Here is a 22,569-nt window from a genome sequence, read left to right as displayed (position 1 = left end):
AGCTGTTTTGAAATTAACGGTTTTACACTGTATCACATATTCTAACTCTGACAAACTGATTTATTTAAGCAAAGAGAGCTGACCAGCTTGGGCATTTAAATAGACACATAAGGGCAGAGGTCACAAAACACCACGCTTTCATTTGTAACTGGCAGAAAGCTTTTGAAGTATATCAGAACAAATTGAACATGATTCACATATGGAGCTCTAACAAATTTAAATAAATGTAATTTAAAATCAGATGTTTTCACTACCACCAAACTGCTGTATATTAGAAGACAGGGAAGAGGGATTTACTTGTTATCATGGCACAAACCCAAGTTTTGCAACATGTAGATTTGTGGAAATCTCTGTTCCATGTCAACTGAAAACAAATATGCACAGAATAGTTAATTGTTATAGAACATTTGGTAACCTGAGTTAGGCAAATGAAACCTTACAGCACGTAACTTACAAAAGTTTTTTTTAATTTACTAGCGTGAGATACAAGAGCTTTCTTACATACGCAAGATGTTTGTATTATCAAGAAGATCTGGCAAAATTTAGGAAATTACATAGTAGGCTACAAACAGAATGTCAGGGATGACCTGAGGCTGAAAAACAGTTACTGTAACCACTTCACAGTTACTACTCTTGTACCCTATGATCTTGTTAAAAATGAAACATTGGCAGCACAAGTGGAAGGAGAACCAGACACATACTTAGAAGCAAATCTGGAACGAAAAGTATTTTCATTGTATTTTAGAAGCTCTGTTCTGCTCTCAGAAACAAGAGTGAAAATTGCTCTGAAGCTACTAAGTCTGAAATATTATGCCTGAAAGAAAAACATTGCCCTGACTTAATTTGTAGGACTCTTTGATTACAGTTTTCATAGACAGGATTTTTTCCTCTGGACAAAATTGAAAACACAGAACAATTACAGGCAGGACAAACACTCTAAAAATAACTTTGTAAAACAGACCATGAAATTCTCTGGAGTTCTAGATTCAACGTGACCATGTTCACTTCTTTGTTACCGCTTCTAGTTCTCATCCTAATGGCCACCACTCTAAAAATCTGCTGTTCAGAAGTGAGTAGATACTTATTTTACACTCCTGTACAGCAAACAGTTTTAAATTGATGTCAGCTATACATCTGACAGCCAACATTGCTTGGTTCACAGTCAGGACAACTGCAAGTACATTGGTCTGTGTAAGCAGGTCCATCCCATCTAAGCACTCATTAATTTCCACATTACATGGTATAAAAAACCCATTAAAAATACAAAGTAATGGCTTTAGGTTTCTGTAAAGATATAGTTTAAGAATAAATATGCTATTCCGTCTCACAGTGTCTTTTATCCCTTCGAAAATCATGAAAAATGGTTAAAACAATTAAATCAAGTCAAAACAACAGTTAAAAAAATAAGCTCTGTATTATCTTGTAGATTTGGTTAGTATTTGGTGATTGCAAATGCAAAACATTTCTCTTCTGTTACATGAACGCATTTTTTTAAAAGAGCTAAGAGAAAGAGATGGTTAGAAATAAACTGAAAGAGCACTTGCAACAATAAAGAATTCATAGAATCATTAAAGGTTGGAAAAGACCTCTGAGATCATCAAGTCCAACTGTTGACCTAACACCACCATGCCCACTAAACAATGTCCTGAAGTGCCGCATCTACGTGTTTTTTGAACACCTCCAGGGACGGTGACTCCACCACTTCCCTGGGCAGCCTGTTCCAGTGTTTGACTACTCTTTTGGTAAAGAAATTTTTCCTAATGTCCAATCTAAACCTCCCCTAGTGCAATCTGAAGCCGCTTCCTCATACAATAACTGTCATAGCCATATATTCCTTATTTAACGGAGATAAGCAATGGCCTGCAGCATTCATTTTAACCAGAGCCAAAGATCACTGGGCCATCAGTTTCTCATCTGGTATCTAGGATGCCAAGTCAAAGCAACTACAGCTTATTTTTGACCTATGAAATTGATGTTTTCTAAGTGGGTCAGGCTATCACAGATAGAAGAGAGTGATTTTGAGACTTAGCCCTGTGACTCTGGAGAGTTCATTGGCCTGCTATGTCAGCCTTTATAATGCCTCAGTTTATCTCTGCCAAATAAGAAACTGTAGAATGAAAACATTTAGCTGTTGTTAGCTGGTTTAGTACCTGGCAGCCTCTTCAAACTGTATGTCATCCATAGATGCTGTCACACAAGACACACCAGCATGTTTCTCAGCTTCAAAAAAGACAGATGGACACACAATTACCACAGTGCATTTGCAGCAAGCTTTTCACCTATATACTTGTGCATGAGAGAGAGATGAAACACAGTAGATCCCAGTTCTTCTTCCGATCACCCTAATGCAAGTCTGCAGTGGACCCTTAGAAAAAAAAGAAGATAAATAAGATTAAAGTTAATATTTACCATTAAATAAGGGTAACATCAGGAGATAAAACTAGATGATGTTTCTCTAAAAATGAACATTCTGGTAAGACAGTACTTCCAGCATGTAGCAGGACAAAAAAGAGTCACAAAGCATTACCAAGCCTACAGAAGTCTCAGCAATCTCCCTCAAAACAGGATATTGTGAATATCAGCTCTGTTAAACCACTGTGGAAGTTTTATGTCAGTTGAGGAATCTCAGACACAGGAGAAAGATCTACTGGCTTATTAGCATGGTCACAGCAGTGGAAAGCAGATAAGTCCATGTCCTCAGTGCTGTACTAAAAATGAAGGAATTAATAAAAACCAAATTCAAACACGATTCAAAAAATCTAAACGTAGTATTTACTTATTTTAAAATATTTTTACCAAAAGTTGAACTGTGCTCTTCATCTCCTTAGGATATGTTTCATTACGAAAAATTATGCACCGTATTTGTATTAATTACGAAAGTTAATCCGGAAAAGACAAAAATCTTCTTTACTGTTAATATTTAATGGCCCAATAGTTATCTTTTCACAGCAAGTTATTGTGATTTATTATGCATTTGACCATAGCACCTCGAGCTCCAAGTCAGAGGCTAAATCTCTACCACACTGGGAGCTGTATAAACACAGGGAACCCCTGCACCAAAAAGTTTCCTGAGTGACAGAGGCAAAAGAAAGGACAAGCAGGAGACCTAGAAAATAGCACTGCACAACAGGCAGGAGTTCTCATTCCCAAGATGCCCTATATTTTTAGTGAGCATTGCAAGAAAAAGCTTGAACAAATTAAAGGACGGTGCATGAGTTGTATCAGTATCTGAGGAGTTCCCTTTGAAAGTATGAGGGTAAAACACATGAAGAGACTTACCAGAAACACAGCAAACCGTGATGAAAGGAGAGAGGTCACTGAAAACTAAGAGGCTGGAGTCACCACCGTGCTAGGTAATGCAAGGTGATGAGTAAGATGGTGATAGTCATAAATAGCTTCAAAAGTGATGAAGTAGCCAGCCAGGTGGATCGCATCTAAAGCAGCAGGATATGAAATAAGGAAGGTACAAAGCCCAAGCACTTGCAACTACACCAGCTGGCATTAATGTGGGTGAAAGACGGTAAAGCCAAACAAATCCCTGCCTGGCATGCTGAGCTCGCTGTGACACAAAAAGCAAAGCAAGGAAAGATGTTAAAAGTTCTTTGTGTGCAACGGGATTAGCCCTGTGGTGTGAATGTCTGCTGCTGTCCTATGCCTAACCAAGTAAAAGCATTTAAGAAACTGAGCTCCAGTGGCAGTTTTGCAGCTGATGAAGATCACCACATCTTAACCGAAGCCCAGGGTGCAAGGACGAACCGTTGTACCACCTGGGCCTCTGCCACTTCAAAGTAGGGACTTGAGTTCAGGGGTTGCTGAGATCAGGTCAGAGCCTCTCCACAAAAAAGGAGTAAATCACTGAAGGGCTGAAACCAAAGTACTCCTTCGTGCTAAAATAAGTCTCAAAAAAGGTGTGATCATACTGGGAAGTCCTACATGCTAGGTAGTTTCTGGGTTATTGTGTGGGACAAGCTCTCCACGATCCCAGCTTTTTCCATATAGGAAGAGCGGATTACGTAAATCTGCACTGAGCGCAGCACACACCTACGCAGCGAGTGCACCACGAGTGCACCACGGTCACCGCGTCGCATGGAGACGCCATCCAGACATGATATTCGCAAATATACCCGCCATTCTCCGCAAGGCTCATTATGGACTGCTAATGTATGCAGCTGTACTTGGAAACGGAGTTCACCGACAGCAGAGACGGCAGAGCCTTGGGTTTTCTTAGTGCTTTAGACGCGGCTTTCACTTCCAGAAGTTAGCTGAGGAGATTTTAAAAGTTTTTGAAGCTGAGTTACACCAGGCACGGAGTACTTTGCATATTGGTTGGATTTGCAGTGTTTTGGTTTTTTCTCACTCACGTGCCAATATTCTTAAATTAGTACTTTTCTTTCTTCTACTATTTCTTTTTCCTATCCTTTTTTTTTTTTTTTTCCCCTCTGCTGCTCCTTTTTAAGTCCCCTCATCCTAACTGCCCCTGTCATCCCCTTCTTCGCTCTCCCCTGAGATCTGACACTCCCCTCCAGTGCCACAACCTTTCTCACTCCCTTGATGCCTGTTCCTAATCCTCAACCCAAACCTCACACACTCCCCCCTGGCTGAAACTTTCCCTCAAGCCCCCCGCCCAGCTCCCCAGGGGCAAAATTTCACCTCCTCCTCCCCCGTCATGGGCAAACATCGGGACGGGGCTACCAGTTTTCAGGAAAGGAGACGCCAGCCCCACACAGCCGACGAGTTTAAGGCGCCTTTCGGAGGGATGCAGGGGGACACAGGGTGGCCCCCGGAGCACACGGCGGCGGGGCCATCTCTCCCCGCCGCCCTGAGGCAACGCTCGCCCGCCCGCCCGCCGCCGCCACCCCTCTACCTGCGAGGCAGGCTGTGGCGTCCATCCACTTGAGGAGCTGCCCCGCGCCCAGCTCCCCGCGGTGGTTGGCGTGGGCCGGGAAGACGGTCTGGCACATGCAGACATCGCCTCCCGCCGCCGCCCTGGGCTGCTCCATGGCGCCGGGAGTGAAGGGGGCAGCGGCGGCCGAGGCTCCCCTGGGCGCGGAGAGGCAGCGCTCACCCGGCCCGGCCCGGCCCGGCCCCTCCGCTGCCTCCTGGGCTTGGGGCGGGCCGGTCCCTCCCCAACGCCCAGGGCTGAGGTGGAATGGCCTCCTCTGGCGGGGGCAGGGCCGCGGCCCCGCCGCTGAGAGGAGGCGGGAAGGAGCTGCCGGGCTGCGGGCAACGGAGTGCCGGGGGCGCGTACGGGGGCACCGCGGAGCAACCGCCGCCCCCAAGGCGGGGAGGAGGGCGGCGGTGGCGCCATGGCCTGTTTTAGTGCCGTGCTGCCCGTTTCCATTCCCGGCGGCTCCAGCCCCGGGGCCTCTGAGGCCACCTCATGGCCTGGCATCAGCCGCCACCATGGCCAAGAGCCTGTGCCGGTGCCGCTGGTGGGTTTTGTCCTGCGGATCAGCACCTATGTATTTATAATCTGGCTCAGATTATTTTCTTTTTTTTTTCTTTTTTCTTTTTCTTTTTTTTTTCTTTTTTTTTTTTTTTTTAATTCTTGCTCTCTCACGTTGTCATCAATTTGACAGCCTGGGAGATGGGCCTAGGGAAGGCACATTCCCATCTCCAAGCACCAGTGAGCCCGCTGGGAAGGTGCTGTGGCCTGGCGAACCAGTGTTGCTGCTGGTATGGACATTTTGACACCTGCCTGGGTGGCCACGGCCCTGGTCACGTATTCCCGCAGGAATTAATAACTGGAGACTTCATAGAGGGCTCCTCTTCTTACCTCGTCCTCACATGGCTGGTAAGGTACTGCAGGACATTGCTGCTCTTGCAGACTGTGAAAATATAAGCACTCCTGAGGCAAAGTCGAGCGATCGCTTTTGCAACAGTGAGGAAGGTCAAGGTTTGACTGTTGCCATGGATACAGCTTTATTACTACTGAAGGCTCAACCATCTGAAGAGGGCAGTTTGGAGATGCTCACCGGCCAGGCTTGCCGGCTCTTAAGGAAGGGCTGGTTGGTGGACATGTTGCTGCAATGGAGCAGTCTGTAACCTGTAAATGGTCTTTAAGATGCAAAGCTTAGATTTGACTCTGTGATATCTCCACACACCCCCACTCCCACTCTCCACCCTCTGCGCCCCCCCCAGTACTGTAAGTAGCATGGTTTTCCATAGAGCAGCAAGACTCTTTTCTGTAGCCTTTCCTTACAGCCTTTCTTCTTTATCATCTAGCTATGACTTGTTACCCACTATTCCAACGACAGGCTTCCCATGTTTATTAAAAACATATGTAAACAAACTTATACCAGGAATGCTTGTTCATTTAAACATTGTTAAAGATCCAGCTTTAACTTGTAACAGCCGGGAAAATTTGAATTTTAACCAACCTGCCTCACCAAGACAGAATTTCTCAGTGCAGTAGGGATTTTCTTCCCACATGGTCTCTTACTATGATTGCACTATAGCAAGATCTCTGTTTCTTTGTCACATCTCTTTTAGCAAGCAACAGGATGGCTGTACCATCACGCTAGTTACATTCCAGAAGATACTGGCTCTGAAAATCAGCATGCTCTGCTATTGCCTAGATTTATTTCTATTCTGTTTCTTCAGAAAAATGTACTGATTTCTCATTCCTTCTTTCACTGGCTTCTGGAAAGAAAGACCTTCTTGGAAGTGACAGTGGTACCTCAGTCTTGCTACCTGAACAGGGTTTTAAACAGTATGCAGCTAATGTCTTCTTCCTCATCTGCTCAATCCAGATGACGAAAACTCACACCGTGGAACCTGGATCTCAGAAGGAAGAGTCTTTAAACAGAACAAAACATTCTTCTATTTAAAAAAAAAACCTTGTGTTTTGCCTGCTTAGGCTGGTAATTTGTGACTTTGTCTTCAGGTTTGCCTTGTCACAGTCATTGACCAGGTTTTCTGTAAAATAATGCTTATTTGTTGTTCTTTCACAGGTAGCTTTCACCTCCAATTAACATAACCCCAGTGGTCAGGTGTTTGGCCCATAACGTATCTGTTGTCTGCTGTGAGATTAGGAGCTACAAAGCTGTTAGTATTACAGAGAGGTGAAAGTAAAATCTAAATCTGCTCACGTGTCAAACTTTCTAAAGTACGTGGTGGAGTGAGTACATGCTTGGGGCGACTGGTCAGCAGACCTCTTTTAGGCTGTATGGAGGAGTTCTAGAGAAACAGAAAAGGTAACTTCTCTCATTTCTGTTGGGGTAAGGGAAAGCTGGTATTTGAAAAACACACCTGAGAGCTGTACACACCTCTTATTTCTAAGGGAAGGACGTAATTCGAAATGTGTCCATTGGGAGTAGGAACTGCCCTTCAGAACAGGAGTGGCCACCCAGGATCCACATAAGCCATGTACATGGCTTCCACTGCTTTGGACACTTGGCAGACACACCTGGAGAGAGAGGTGAGGGAACTCGCAGACTAAAATGCCCTTTTCCCAACGAGCCTCTGCTTTCATAAGCTGCCTTTCTCCTGCCCTCCAGCTCCCTCTTCTTGGACTCTGGCTGCAGAATTAAGAGACTTTAATGCCTGTCTTCCAGTTGGCTTTAGCAACTCCTTTCTCTGCACTCCCTCATACTTCCTTAGCTTCTTACACAGTCTCCACTGGAGTAACTGAGTATTTTACAGCCTTCAGTGTATTTGTCCTCAGAAAATACCTGCAAGGTCAGCATTGTACTCCTCTCACAGTTGAAAAATTATAGACTACTGGCCCAAGTTCATGGAGGAGACCTGTGCTTTTAAATGGTTTCCCAGTTGAAAAGTACCTTTTGGGGGACAGTAGCCTACACCAGCACCTCTCACATCACCACCAGATGACGGTAGCTGGACCAACACTACATGGCTAAGGCAATGTCTGGGAAGCATCTTTGTGAAGCATCATATTTCTCTTTATTGATGGCCACTGTAGCAAGAGAACAAATGGTCAAAGGCAGATGGAGGATGCCTTACGTCCAAACTCATGTATCACTCAGTCACCAGCTTTCGTGAAATTGTTCTTTTGAAACGAGAACTGGTGGTGAATTAGAGTGAACTCAATCTTAAAAGTTTGGTTAACCAAGGAACTGACTTCCCTTCAGAACCGTTTCTTACCAATGAGGTTTTTAAGTTTTTGTCAATAAATGATTCGCACTTAATGGCTTGAGCCTTCTCCTGCTGAACTGAAATAGTAAAAACAGCAAGAGGTGCAGTACTGTTTTAAATACATTTACAAAGAAAAACCAGAATGGATATTAGGTTATCATCTCCTAATAACATGCATTTGTAATTGAAGCAACGTAACTTAAAAAGCTTTGTGCAGCACAATAGCGTATCTCACAAGTGCTGTGTAGAACAAGACACGGGGCAATGCCTGTTGAGGAATTATGCCAGAAGAGGTAAGCATTTTATTAATAAAAGATGAGCTCAGTATTTGATGTGAATAAATCTGTAAAGTGAAGCCATTACAGCTAGCAAGAACTACTCTTCAATTACACAGCACGTAGACAGCTAGCAGCCCACTCAACTAATAGCGTCACTGCTCAGCTGCTCCAGACCTGCATGTCATCCAAGTTAGAATTTACTCTGAGAAATGGTACAGAACAAGGCCGTAGTGAAGGTGGATTTTGATTTTGGTCAAGAATCAAAATTCCACAGAAGCCTATGACCTAGAACTGTTTTTTGGGTTTTTACCACAATCCCTTCTATATTTAAACAGATGTATGCACGACTGGAGAGCTTTAGCGTTCCTTGGAAAATAACAGACTGATGTGATAATCGTGACATCGTTAACACCTTCACCAATCTTTTCTTGCCAATGGAGTCAGCAGCTGGTAATGTTTTAACGTCAGTTACTGCAGTAAATCTACTACAACATATAGCTGTGCATCTTTGTGGACGTTATACTTCTATATTCTTGAAACAAATGTGTTACTGCCTCAAGTTATAAATGTTTTAGAGATTCGTATGTTTCTTTTATAACCCTAGTTATTCATGGAAAAAAAGGGCTTTTTTTTTTACACAGCTTGTGAGAATACAACTACTTCTTGTAAAATGAAACTTTATTCTAAAATGTATCCAAAATTGCAAGACACAAGCACCATTAAACAGATAAATAGACATATATTTATGTACAGAGAGCATCAAAACACAAAACAATTGTTAATATAATTCTTATACCATTTTAATGAGTATCCATCAATAAAACTTTACAATTTAAAGAAGACTTTTCAGTTGCAAAACAGTTGTAAAATCATATGTATAAATTATGTTTACTACAATTCCAATAACAGAGGCAAAGTAAAATACAAAAATAATAATCAATACTGCAAATTCAAATACAAAACCCAAAGAAATGCTGCACAGGTACATATGTACACCGGATGAATTCATGCAGCTAGGCAGTGCAACAAATTAACTGCTGAGTTTAATGTATCACAAAATGGAACAACCATGTCTGCAAACAGAAGAAAATATAATTTTGTAATAAATCATAGTGCATTTTGAAGTTAAACTTTATAAAATGATTGTTGAGTGATATACTTCTAAAATTCCCCATGTGATCTGAGATCCCCCAACTCCTCTCCTGCAAAATAAGACACAAATGACAAAAGCTAAAAAACCCACTGCAGTACAGAGTCTGATATACAGGTACCATCTTTATTAATTTTTTTTATTCTCAGTATCAGACCTGTTTGCAAGTGTCCATGTCCATGGGGACATGCGTTACTCCTTCCTACCAAAAGCAAATCTTTCACACTCCACTGCTATCTCCATAAACTGAATCTCACACGATGCTTAGACTGCACTGGTTTAAAGAGACACAGCTGAGCCTTGAAAAAACAACTCCTAAATCCCTATGAAGTACAGAGAGAGACTAAAACAGAGGATAGAGAGAGCTCGTTATTCCTGAAGCTCCTATCCCTAATTGCTTTAATTACATAAACACAGAATAACGTAAGAGGCTTTTATGGCTTGGATGAAATTTCTGCTGATTTGCTGGGCAAATGCAAAGCCCATGCTTCTCCACAGGGCTTGCCTTTCACAGTGCAGAAGGCTACAGACTATTTTGGTTGGTGAAAGGAAGCCTCAGGTAACTATATAGAAAAATACTTCTGCGGTGAAAATGTGTTAGAGATAAAGAAACAAAATCAAAACAGAACCTCTTGAAAACTGTGATTTCTTGTGTAGCTGCGACACAAAAACATGGCTGTTCACCTTTCAGTTCTGCGTTGGTTGGTGTATCATGAACACGTAGCTAAAACTGAGGTTCATACCTCATTGAATATTACTGGTTAAGTGTCAAAATTAGATGAGATACAATTGCAAAGTCTGACACTTTTTTTTTTCCTTAAAATCTCAAGTGATAAGCACGCTCAGTGTTTTCACTAGGAAGTTACTGCTAAAATGCTACATTTCTTTGCTGAGAAAGACAATTTACAGCAGCCTGTAAACTACTGAAGAGTTGCCCTCTGCATCCTTTGTGCTTCCAAAACCCCCTTTCAAGCCATTGCTAACTTTCAAGTTAATGGGAGTTTTGAGCAAAAAATGGATGCAGAAAAACAACTGTATTGGGTAAACAATGTAGCAATTTATACAGCGGCATTTCTAAATTTCCAACATGCAAGCACATGTAGAGAGAAGCTAAGAGACAGAATGCACTGCAGTGATGTGTCATTGTGCTTATGTCTGGTGAGAATACTACGGCATTTTCACCCAGGAAAACATAAACATTAGCCCCAGAAGACTCAAATAGCCAGTATTAATGAAGCCATCAGCTACGATGTAGTAAAGAACACCCCAAAAGTGGGAAATTTTGTTTGCTCATAGCTTATAGATACTGAAGCTGAAGAGAATTGCAAAGGCACGATACAAGCCTGTATTTCTTGTAAAGTATATATATTGATATATTTTTCCTCATACCACCTCATGATACTGAATGGTAAAATAATAACTGAAGATACAAATGTTAATTGAAAGTTAAGCACTAAAAACAAAGGATTGGTGGAGAAGACAGCTCATTACTTGCTACACTTCCACCCTTCCTGGCTTATGAGCTTGTCCACCTTTCCTTCACTGGCTGACAATACCATCAAGATATTCAAGAACATGGTGATCCACTCAAAAATCTGGAAGTGTCACATAACAGACAGAATGGCTTTATGCATCTGAAAAGTTGTCAGTAAGTGGCTGCCACAGCAATCTTTCCCACAATAACTGCTTTACCTTTGGCCCAGAATTCACTGAGAACCCAGAAACAGTAACTGGAAATTCATATCCACTTTCATGAAGAGATGAGGATGAGATAATCCATGAAAACATTCTGGCTAAATTCGGCACTCAAAATACTGAACAGCAGAGCAGGGATTGTACTAGCATATCTGAAAAAACAATTGTCTATTTTTCTATTCATAGCTACACAAGATGCATATAATTTTCAACACTGAATGACTCACAAGTCGGAAAATAAAGCAAATGTATCAATACCACACCTGTTAAACTCACAAAAAAATTACACCCAGTTTTGTGTGATGAAGTTATATGGCAACTTTGGAGGCAGCTGCTGTCTCAGGCCCAGCTGTGAGAACATGGACACTTCATGAAGGTGAAAAGGTGCAAGTTACAACATTCTCATTTTTAAACATCGGCTGTTCCTCAGCTCGCAACAAGAATTGGTACAACCACTGTTACGATTTCATGCTGGCAGTTAATGAAAAAACATACTAAGTTGACCTAGAGTAAGGCAGGTGTATGGTGCAAGCCTGAGGTGGAACCCACTATAAATGGGCTTTGCTAATCTACAGTAATGCTGTCTACAAAGATCTGGTCTATCTGAAAATGGATCTATTCCTCATCTCCAAACCAGCATCTGAAATCATATACATTTACTGCAAGTTTACCAAAAAAAACCCCATAAACTGCCATTACTACCTGTATTCTCACAATGCTAAATTAGGAGCTCCTTAAAGCTCTCAGGAAAGGAATCTTTAGCCATCCCTAGAAAGTATGAACATTAATATCTCAGTTACAACCTCACAGCTGAATTTAAAAGCAGCATATGCTATTGCTGGTGTTGATTCATCTATGCAATGGTTTCTGCATGTGTTGCTTTCAGTGAATGAATAAGTGCAGACAAAGAGTGAGAGAGCCCACCTAACAAATAAAGGTGAAGATTTCTAGGCAGATGTGTAAATGTTCTAGAAATGTCTAAACAAGTTAGTTCAAGGTATGCCTGTTTATAAAAAAGGAAGTAAAGATGAAGAAAATAGCAACTGTGCAGCACAAAGCTCACGTCTGAGACTGAAGCATTCAGAAACTCATCTGGAAGCCACTCAGATTCAGGTTCTTAGGAGCTGCATTGTTCTTGCCCACACCACGCTGAAATAAATACGCTTTTGTGAACAGGGATGTGAAGCTAAATATAAACCCCTGGATTCATTCCACCTAATTGTAGGCCTTTAAAAGCAAGCAGGATTCATCAGTGGAGAGGGCAATTGATGCCATAACACAATCTTCCAGAGGCATCTCCTCTTCTGTCCCTCCTCTGACTTACAGAAGAGACCTAGGCTGGTAATTTTTAGGCAGCTAAAATTAGAGTAGGATGAACCAGGCCACAGTGTGGAGCAGAAACAAACCTGGTGTGGTGGTACAATATTACTGTTACAAAACACAGTCTGTAACAGCCTTGTCTGAGACTCCAACCCAGCTACGCTTTGTGGTTAGTGACCCACACAATCCATGTTTTTGCAGCTCCCCAGTCCTGCAAGGAACTTTTGAAGGATAAAACAGTCAGGCTTGATTTTATGACCTTGCGTTCCCTTATTTGTCCTTAGACAAGGCAGCTTCTCCAAACACCGGACTCCTGGAGCTGTGCTACACTGGCTGTCAGAGGCACTCTCTGAGGGGAGGCTCCCTCAATATACAAATGCACACAGGGTTGTATTTTGGTACAACACAACTAACACCAACATACCTCTCAGCACTTCACCAGCTGTGGAAGACAGCTGTATATTTCAAAAACTATTTTGAAAGAAGGGAAGCTTTCAGGGGCAGGTCTGTTTTCTGACACAGTCTGAGGGCTTCAAATCCAAATGTATCTGTGGCACAGCTCCTTCTAAGGGCTGCAACTAGTATAGCTATGATCCCCCAAAACAAGACCCTAAACCATTTGGAAAGGGATCACTGTCAGGCATCGTGTTGGACCTCTCATCAACACGGACTACAGCCCTTATGAAATCATCCCAGAGGCTGCTTTTAAAAGTTACACACAAGGTCTGGAGAAGTTTGCAGCTGGAATGGTTCTCATCCTAACACAACAGTCACACATGTCTGTATGTTTATGATGCTGTGGGAATGTTGTATCACCATGCTTTTGAACTCTTTCAGTGTAACGTGGGTTGGCTCTTTGTGGTAGCTGTTGATAATGAAGGTGAAGCACACACTGAGGAGAAATACAGCTGTTCTGAAATACACAAGCTTTTGTGTATTTCACAATATTATCAATATTAATGCTTAAGGTCAGAGGCAGTATCAAGTTTTGCATGTATTATCTACATTAATATTTACATAGACAAATTTAATTCTTGCTGGTTTGGAAAAGTACCAAGGTTTTCTTTAATTCCAAAGAGTGGAGTTTGAACATTAAGTTCATTTATGGTCAAAGCCACTCTTTGTCTAAAATACATCTGCCTAATTGTTTAAATGTGACCGGCAAATACTTGGGATTGAGATTAACCTGTTGTTCTCTGTAAAGGGCTGAAGTAATTGGTTGATTTTTTTTTTTTTTTTTTTTACCTTAGATATATAGGGAATTTATCTACGGAGTGGCTTGGAAATGTGAGGAACATTTAGGAAAAGTACTCAAAGTCTTACGTGAAAGGGTGAAGGTGCAAAGTCACTAACAAAGACTGCCTTTATTCAAAAGATTAACCTAGTCATTTAAGCTATCGATAAAAATAAATAAAACACAAAACTGAAAATAATCCAAGTAAGAATCCCCTTCAAGTTTCCCAGATTTTTCACTTTGCCCATCATTGTCTTTTGGTCTAGGCAGGACTTGAATTTCTGATGTCAGAAGCCAGCAAAGAACATATACACATCTTCAGGTCGATGTTGTGTATCATAAAATACTAATAGAAAAAGAAGCCAGAGTTCAATAATTTTGATTATTTTTCTGTCTTCATAAACAGACAAATAATTAAATTCTCCTTAAAACATCGCCTCACGTAAAGCCTGTGGTAGCTGGGGACAAGGGCACAATACGGAGGCAGTGCTTCACTCCCTGCATACCGTTAGAGATGGGTTTCTGTCCTGCCATCGATGCAGAAGTTCTCGGGGGGGAAAAAAAAGAGACACCAGACGAAAAGCTAGTATTTCTCTGCTCACTTAGTGCAAGGAAGCCTGAGGGTTGGTGGGTCTCTGCAACAGTCTGCTGGTAGAAGCCTTCGCCGAGGGACAGCAAGAGGAGAGACCGACCCTCCTGTTCCCTGCACAGGGTCTGACCTCTCAGGCTTGCAGGCGCCTGCAGTTGGAAAGCATACCCTGCACACCCAGCACGGAGCCACGAAATGTGCATGAACCTGCAGCTGCCTGTTGTCTGCTAAAATCCAACTCCAAGCTCTCCAGAAGGATATGAACTGGGTTGAGCTCTCTTACGTTACATTTAATATTTCTGTCAATGGATCATATATCTGCTGTTTGAAATAAATTCTGAAACCACTAAGCGTGCTTAACAAAGCTTTAACTATATGTGAACAGCAAGTTTCGATAACAGAACAAGTACTGTTGTAGCACAGAATACACGAGGCTTTACAATCAAAAGCCACCTCTTGCTTCAAAACAAGAATTTACAGTAGTAAGCAATGGTGACAAGGTTTCTTACACAAAACCTACAGGAATTTACAGAATATGCATGGATCACTGAGGTTATAATGCCAGCAGCAGACTACACAGAGTACCTTGTGCAATATGAACAAAGTTGACAATAGTTTACCAATGCTTTAAGTAACTCACATAAATACGCTAACCCACTGGCTATCAAATCTTCCTCCTCTTCCCACCAAAAACAAGTGTTTGCCAGATGCATGTACAGCAATCCATAAAAAAACTGATTTTCTTTTTGTGGTTTTAGGCAAACATGCACAAAATAGATGCACTGCAACATTTTTGCAAGGGGATACTTGCCACAAAAAATAGCCCTCATAATTGGTCTCTTAAGCATATACAGCATTTTGATTCACACTTCTCAAAAAGACACTACAAGGCTAATACAATAATTTATTGTATGGATGCTTCTTATCCTGAAAAAAAAAAATTACTTGGTTCTCAACTAACAGAAAGCTCCAGCTTCCACTTTACTCACGGCACCCTTCCATGTCTGTATTTCAGCCCTAGTTTAGGAACTTGTATTCTCTTCCTTAACCACTAATGTAAATGTAAATCAAATAAGAACTAGGAGTTAATCAGAAAAATGAAAATAGACTTGCAAACAGCTTATACCAGCTTTTGAATGCCATGTTTATCAACAGCAATTTGGCAAACACTGCTTTTCTTTTCCACTGAAGTGTTGGACACGCTCTGTGTTCCTGTTAGAGGTGGACTCTGACAGCCGCTGGAAGGGCACCTGCACTTTGCTCATCTGCTGCAAAAGCTGTGGCCCGTGGATGTCGCAGTCCCTGGTCCACAACTGGTCTGGATCAAGAAACCCAACCTCTCTGCTGGGGACTACAGACTCTGCAGGATGCACCTCTGCAGTAAAAAAGAGAGCAGCTACCGAATGCTAGCTACCATTTTGCTGCTAACAAGCTTGTTATCAGTAACATACTTTACAAGCTCTCCTAGTAAATTATAGCTTTAGTAAATTTCTGCTTCAATTAAATATACTCTATTTGGATTTTATTTTCCTCCAGTCTGCATGGCAAACATCAGGTTTTGTTTCAAGCTATTTTATGTCATTGCTAGAAACCATCTCATCTAGTGTGTGAGCGTGTGAGATGCTAACTATCTTCTTGAACAGTAAGAGCTCTCAGGATATTGCACTGCCACTCCTTATTTGTTGTTACACTCAGTGTCTCTAACAAAATAAATTCTCTATAGTAGGGCTGTAGTTACAGATGTGAACAACTTTCTGTATGTTTATTGGGCAAATTGTTCTTACTTTTGTGCAAAGATATGGTACATTTAATGGAAACATCCAAATGAGAGAGAAAAAGCCATGGAAATTAAACAACAAAAATAAAGCCTACAAATATCCAGTTCACACACTTGGTAATTCGGCTCCTCAAGGATCGGAGCAGTTGTTCCATAGCAATAATTCTTCACATCAAAAGTGATTACTGATGATCTCACTCTATAGGGACAAACATAGGTTTGGTCATGGTTTTTGTTGTAATTCCCTCCTAACCTGAGGAACTGTATATATCTCTGTAACAGACCAAACTTCTAAATTGTATGATCTGCTTCCTAGTACACTCAAAGGTATTTAGAAAAATGCATCCCCTTTCAAAATCCCCATATTTTGTGCTGATTCCCTATGAAAACTGGTGCTAACTGCCAGAGTATTCTCTTAGCAAAATTAATCTTCTTGTCTCGGCACTGTAAAATCTCAAGGGAGCCCCAGACCTAACTGCAAGAAGAATTGTACAAGTTCTCAAGAGAACAGTGAGGTAGCGTACGAATACCTTGTTTCTGAGTGCACACCTGGTAGATATATTATCCAGTCCCTCATTACCAGACCCTGTGAACAAGCCTGCTTGACCACTCGGTTACTCTTCTGAGAGATACAGCCACAGAACCCTGCACAGCTAAGGGGCACCCTGAATCATCCATGAGACACAGTGAAAACACGGGACAGACAAACGAAATTACTATTTGTGCATTAGGCTCTTACAGTCATACATATCAGATGTTAGGCAATTCACCTTTGGGGATGTGGGAGGAGCTTTCAACATAAAGTCCAGCTGTATTATTCACAGCAAATAGGTAGTAAATCTTGTTTTGACCTGATTTCCCCAAAACCACATCTTTCAGCAAATATTTATGATGCTGAATTCAAATAAATGAAAAAAAAAAAAGGTATTTTTTTTCCTCAATTTCTTTTGCACATTGAAATTAAATAGTGGCTAGAAAGTGACCATTTCAAATTATAACTGAAAATTGCATTTTTATTAAATGTGAAAACAGGTACCCAAGAAAACTTTATACATTTTTATGGCAAGTTTTCCCATTACATGAGAGGCTTTCTTACACATTTTAAGCTTAAGTGAAGAACAGCGACCAAACAGAAGTTTGGACTAAAATTGCGAAGCTGTTAGCTATGTTGAGGGAACTATGGCTGTACAACTGAAAACAAGATGGAAGGACAAGTTCACAAAAATAGCTCATGTAGTAGTGAACAATGATGTAATAAAATAAGAAACAGAAGAAAGCCAAATCTGTTCTGCGTATCCATACTAGATGCAGTATTTCAGATGAGAACCTTTTTCTTGTTTTTCAGGTTGAAATATCATTTTGGTAATTTCATCAGACCCTCTGTATTTTGCTCTGTTTACTCAGTTTACAAAATTGCCAAATACTGTCACACTTCAGATAAAGTATGTATTTCACCCAGATCAGGGTGAAATCCTACCAAAAAAGTGACCTTATGTGAGTGGTTTAATCCAAGTTTCAGCAGGACAACTGGCATGAGCAGCAGCTTATAGGACTGAGCCACTAATGTCTGCAAAGTAGGGGAAGCTGCACACACTAAAATTTAAATCTAACTAATTTATCTCTGACTGTGCTGAATTTTTGTAGTTGTTTCATATCATTAAATCCTCAATGAGATCCTTAGTGTGATCAGTTTGAAGAGAAATGAGCTGTCACTGTTTAAATAGTTTTTTCGGTTTTATTTGAAAGATGTGCTTTGTCAGGATTCCTGTCTTTATGGCCCAACCAAACCCAAGTGTGCCTGGGACAGGAGCCACGGTTGTATCATCACCTACAGTGAACTAAAGAAAAAATAAATTTACCTGTACTGTTATTTTACATCGTTCAGCTCTATTTTACATTCTCCAAATGCAAATGTGTAGGATCAAATCTTGAAGAATCCCATCCATATTTAGCAACCACAACAACAAAGAATCAGAGCTGACTTGGAGATAACACTTAGAAATAATTAACTGATATGAGAAATAGAAATTAATGCAACATGTATCAGCCAAAAATTCATTTTGACTGGTAAAGGGAAAAAAAAAATAAAATGTCCAAACCTGAATATTGTAACAGATGGTCCCACATTAAATTACCCACCTAATTCCAAATCATCTTTACATGCAGTATTTAATTTGCTAGCCACAGAACAGGGGAAAATTCAAACAATTTTTAGCCAGTTCAAGAAGGTGTCCTTCTGACGCCTGAACTGCTATCCATAAAGAAGCAAGATTTTATTCACTTCTCCCTAATATGAATTATTTAAAATAAATAATTAGCCTACGTATTTCCTGTTGTGTATTCCCATTGCAAGTGAAAGCAACAGCTGGATGTCTCAGGACATGGGGCATTTAATCCTGCATTAAGGGGAGAAGGCTGGTAAGTCTGAAAGTTGCTACTGTCTCTAATTATGTGACCCATTGGTGGTCTGGGCTCTGCAACCAGGCAGCTTCCAACTAAATAATGGCAAATGCAGCCTCAGCCACAGGCTCATGGACGACCCTCTGATCTGGGGACCATCACTCTGAGATGCCTCCAAGTCAAGCTGAGGCACATTTTTGTCACTGGGCAGCATACAGTGTGTCAAAGACTAGACTCAAGGTTATTGCCACGTTTTCCACATGCACTGAACTCATTCTACAGGGGAGGCAGGGAACAGAGAGCGCAACTGCAGTTCTTCCTTGTGGTCAGGCAATTAAGAAAATAATGCAACCCATACATGCAAATACCCAGGTATATTTTTTATGCACGTCAGGCCACATGCTTTACATGTGATTCATACAGCTTCTTCCTTGCCCTAAACCCTGTTCCTGCCTATACAAGTCTTAGACATGGAGATAAAATCTGGGTGAAATGGAGATAAAATCTGGGTATGAATGCTCTTTTTCATAGGTTTATGCAGCGGGTAAAATACTGGTTTCACTGTGAAATTCACAAATGAATCCAAATTTCAGCTGATTTCTACAAGGTCCAAATATTGCCAGGGTATGAGAGATCCATTACTCCCTATTTCTGCTACTCTAAGATTTCACCACTTCTGTTTTTAAAAAGCCTTACTTTAACCTTGCCTGAAAGACCGATTTACAGAATCACCATCTATTTATTTCTGTATTAAAGAGAGAAATCTATCTAAAAAAACAGTGTGGAAAAACTATCCTGCACCACTTAAAATAAAATTCCTCCCAGAGCTAGACAAGTTCTGACACTATCAATAATGCTGTTGCATAAGGACAGACATAAACAGCAGTTACATTACACACTGGTATCTAATGCATTAGAAATGTAAGCGGGAGTAAAAAGTCAGTGCTTGGAAATAGTCTTTATTTCCACATTAATACTCTAGATATGATGAAAATCCTACAAGGATTTATAAGCAAAGGAAAGAAAACAAATCAACAAGCAAAAAGCTCTATGTGTATTTAAAAAAAAACTCCAAAGGGATACTTAAAAAGTTGCATATTTAGCACATAAGATTGTTTTCTAATGGTTCAGCTGCAGAACATATGTATGGTTTCTATCACCTGATCTTACCAATTCACATATAAGTAACTTGACTCATATAGGTAAGCATAGGGACTTAAGCATTCCCTACAGAAAGCAAGATGATTAGGTTTCCTTATATCTGATAAAAATTCTAACAATAAGATATACAGTAAGTATTCAGCAGATCTTCCAAATTTAAAATTTTGCGAGCTTGCCCATCTTTTATTCCACCAATCTGTGGGGCTACATAGGTATGAGAATTGCCAGACATACGTATTAACTTGCAGTATCAGGGCACAGAATGACAGGCTACGAGAATCAGGGCCTGATCCTGTTCATTTGAAGCCAGGAATGCATTTACTGAGATTAATGCTGCAGGATCAATGCAACAATATTCAATGATATAAATGCGTTGGAAAAGAACTGGAAAGGGGAAGATATGCTGTCAGTAAAAAAAATTTATAGAAGGGGTTTGGAAAGAACTAGAGAAGAAAAATTATGTGCCTGAAAGGATGTTATGCTCTTGTATATAAATTAGGGTAACATATTTTGATATATTCAGTATGTGCTGGCAGTTCCATATAAGGGGATTCTTTGCAGAGGTTTAATTTAATGGTCAGACCTGTATCCTGTAAGCTATAATATTGCAGATAATGCCAAACTCAGAGAGAAAAAGGAATCAAGTCTCTGATTAATACTAAGCCCCGATTCTGCTTAATTTTGCCACAGTACAAAGCTTCAGTGGCAGCACGTACTCTGTCGTGTAAGAGAGCCCTCAGTGATGCCGCCATGGGCAGCTGTTGCATGGCCACTGGACACACTGCTTGACTGCAGGAGCCCCAGCTTGGCATGGGACCGTACAGAGGGTTGCCCTGGAAATACAGAACAAACCCCAGGTGCATTCAATGGTTTATAAGGTCGTTCGAGGGCGCACTTACCTGTGGCACAAATGGGCTTTGGCACTTAATGCATAGTCCAGACATAACCATCTATCTTAGTCCAGTAGCAGTGACATCATCTGACTGAAACTGGGCAGAGAAGAGTCCTAAAGTCCTTGGAAGGCTACCAAGGACAATATAGATGTCAAATGCAGGTTGCAAGGACGCCTGGACTCTGCAGTGCTTATGGGAGAACCTAGGGTACACTGCGGACATAGCCACTGAAACCACTGGTATTAGTGACAACAGCGAAGGGTCTGAGGAAATTAGATCTGATTTTGTGTTTTTGTAGCTCAAATCAACAGTAGGGGATTCTAGCAACTTTTGACGCTACAACAAATTGTTTTCCAATGATAAGCAAGTGAATTTAACCTTCAAAATCACTGGAAATAAAGTCCACAAAACCATATTATGACTATCTAGTTTATGTTTACAATGAATCAAAGTAGTTGTTATCACTAAAAAGTATGCTACCAAAATCTTTGATATTTTAATGTAATTTTAAGCCTCCAAGAGTTTCATCTTTGATTAGCCTTAACAAAAGAGTAAAAAGTGTCAATATTTTTATTTTCATATATATTTTTATATATATAAAAAATATATATGTAAATAAAAATGAATTAGGAGATTGTAGTATTCCTCACACATCCCGTTATGTGCAGCTACCATCACAATGAGCCTATTACATATGCTTCTTTATCAGAAGTCCATAAAAAAAATCTCCTCGCAAGACTTCACGGACATACCACGTCTCAGAACTGCTCCTCCTATGTAAGCAGCTCTTCTTTATGTGAAGTCCAAGAAGTGGACTTTGCTTTTTGCCTGTGGCATGAATTTTCGTTCAGCCACTTTGTGCCCACATTGCTGATCATCAACCTGTTGATCATTACAAACTTTTGTTTTCTTGGGGGAGCTAGAAGTCATTAGGAACTAAGGTACCATAACCTTGGTTTTAGAGCTTTGACTGAAGAGACATGGGATTGCTTACAGAAGCATTTCCTTTAAGACCATATACCTTTTCTCCATTCTGTCCCCACCTTTCATATCTAACAGGCTGATCTTCTTATAAAATGGCCCAGACCTTTGTTCCTCTTCTGTTCACGGGAAAAGGTAAGACCCTCACAAGGTTAGTAGTCATAAAAAGTTTACTCCATCATTTTGGCTCGAAAAAAAAGACTGCTTACTGGAACGTTTTGGAGGAGTTCATTCTGGTAGACGTGGTGAAAAATACACACCCAAGTAGCAGGGTGATCTGATTTTCTGAATGGGTGTGGGAAATACTGTTTATAATTAGGACCATGGATTGTTACAATTTGTTTGAGAATCACTGAAAACAGGAAACGTAATAGTTAATTGTTAGAAAAGGTTTTGGTGACAAGGGCTCTACTGTATTTCCACTACCTACCACCCCTACGGAAGATCATGCTAAATAGAAAACTCATTTCCAAGGGCAAGAGAAGCCCTGACACTTTATTGCTAGATTCTATAGCAATTAGAGCTCACTTACAGTAACCTTATAGTACTCTATATAAACTGAGAAGCTTGTATCAAATTCAGGCTTCCATTTAAAATAGATATTGCAGATATTAGGCTTCAATTAAAGAAGAAAAATAACCTTCAGTGCTTCTTTTTTTTTTTAAAGGCAAAGTATTAAAGAAAAATCACCAAACTAGGTGAGAATCATTTAAATTTCTCCAAAAAATTAAGATGAGCTTTCTTCTATTTCTTGAGACAGTACAGTTCGTGATTCACAGGGTAACTGGTATCAAACACAAGTTAATGAAAGCTCTTATAAGCAATTTTATTCCTATCCGTAATGGCAGACATTTACAAAATCAAAAGAATTTATCATTTGAGTTCACCTTAAAAAATAACTTATAAAGCAGTGATATATGCAACATAAAACAGTTCAGGAGGGGAGAGGGAAAGCAAATTTTAATAATTAAAAATGTAAACGTGAAAAAAAAAA

The 22,569-nt window shown here is 40.5% G+C and overlaps 1 protein-coding gene across 1 annotated transcript in view; it reads right to left on the bottom strand.

Annotated features, from left to right (window-relative positions):
- ACOT12 (acyl-CoA thioesterase 12) overlaps positions 1-5,000 on the bottom strand; it is a 29,352-nt gene extending 24,352 nt beyond the window's left edge. The window contains exons 1-2 of the mRNA XM_086479010.1: positions 4,865-5,000; positions 2,151-2,220 (exon numbers count right to left, since the gene is read on the bottom strand). Of these exons, the coding sequence (XP_086335136.1) occupies positions 2,151-2,220; positions 4,865-5,000 (206 nt within the window). The remainder of the gene's footprint in view (positions 1-2,150; positions 2,221-4,864) is intronic.
- Between the last annotated feature and the right edge of the window lie 17,569 nt (positions 5,001-22,569).

This window comes from Leptosomus discolor, chromosome Z, assembly GCF_034619465.1.
Source record: "Leptosomus discolor isolate bLepDis1 chromosome Z, bLepDis1.hap2, whole genome shotgun sequence".
Classification (NCBI taxonomy): domain Eukaryota; kingdom Metazoa; phylum Chordata; class Aves; order Leptosomiformes; family Leptosomidae; genus Leptosomus; species Leptosomus discolor.
The sequence above is the reverse complement of the archived record's forward strand: the minus strand, read 5'-3'. Positions and strand labels throughout refer to the sequence as shown.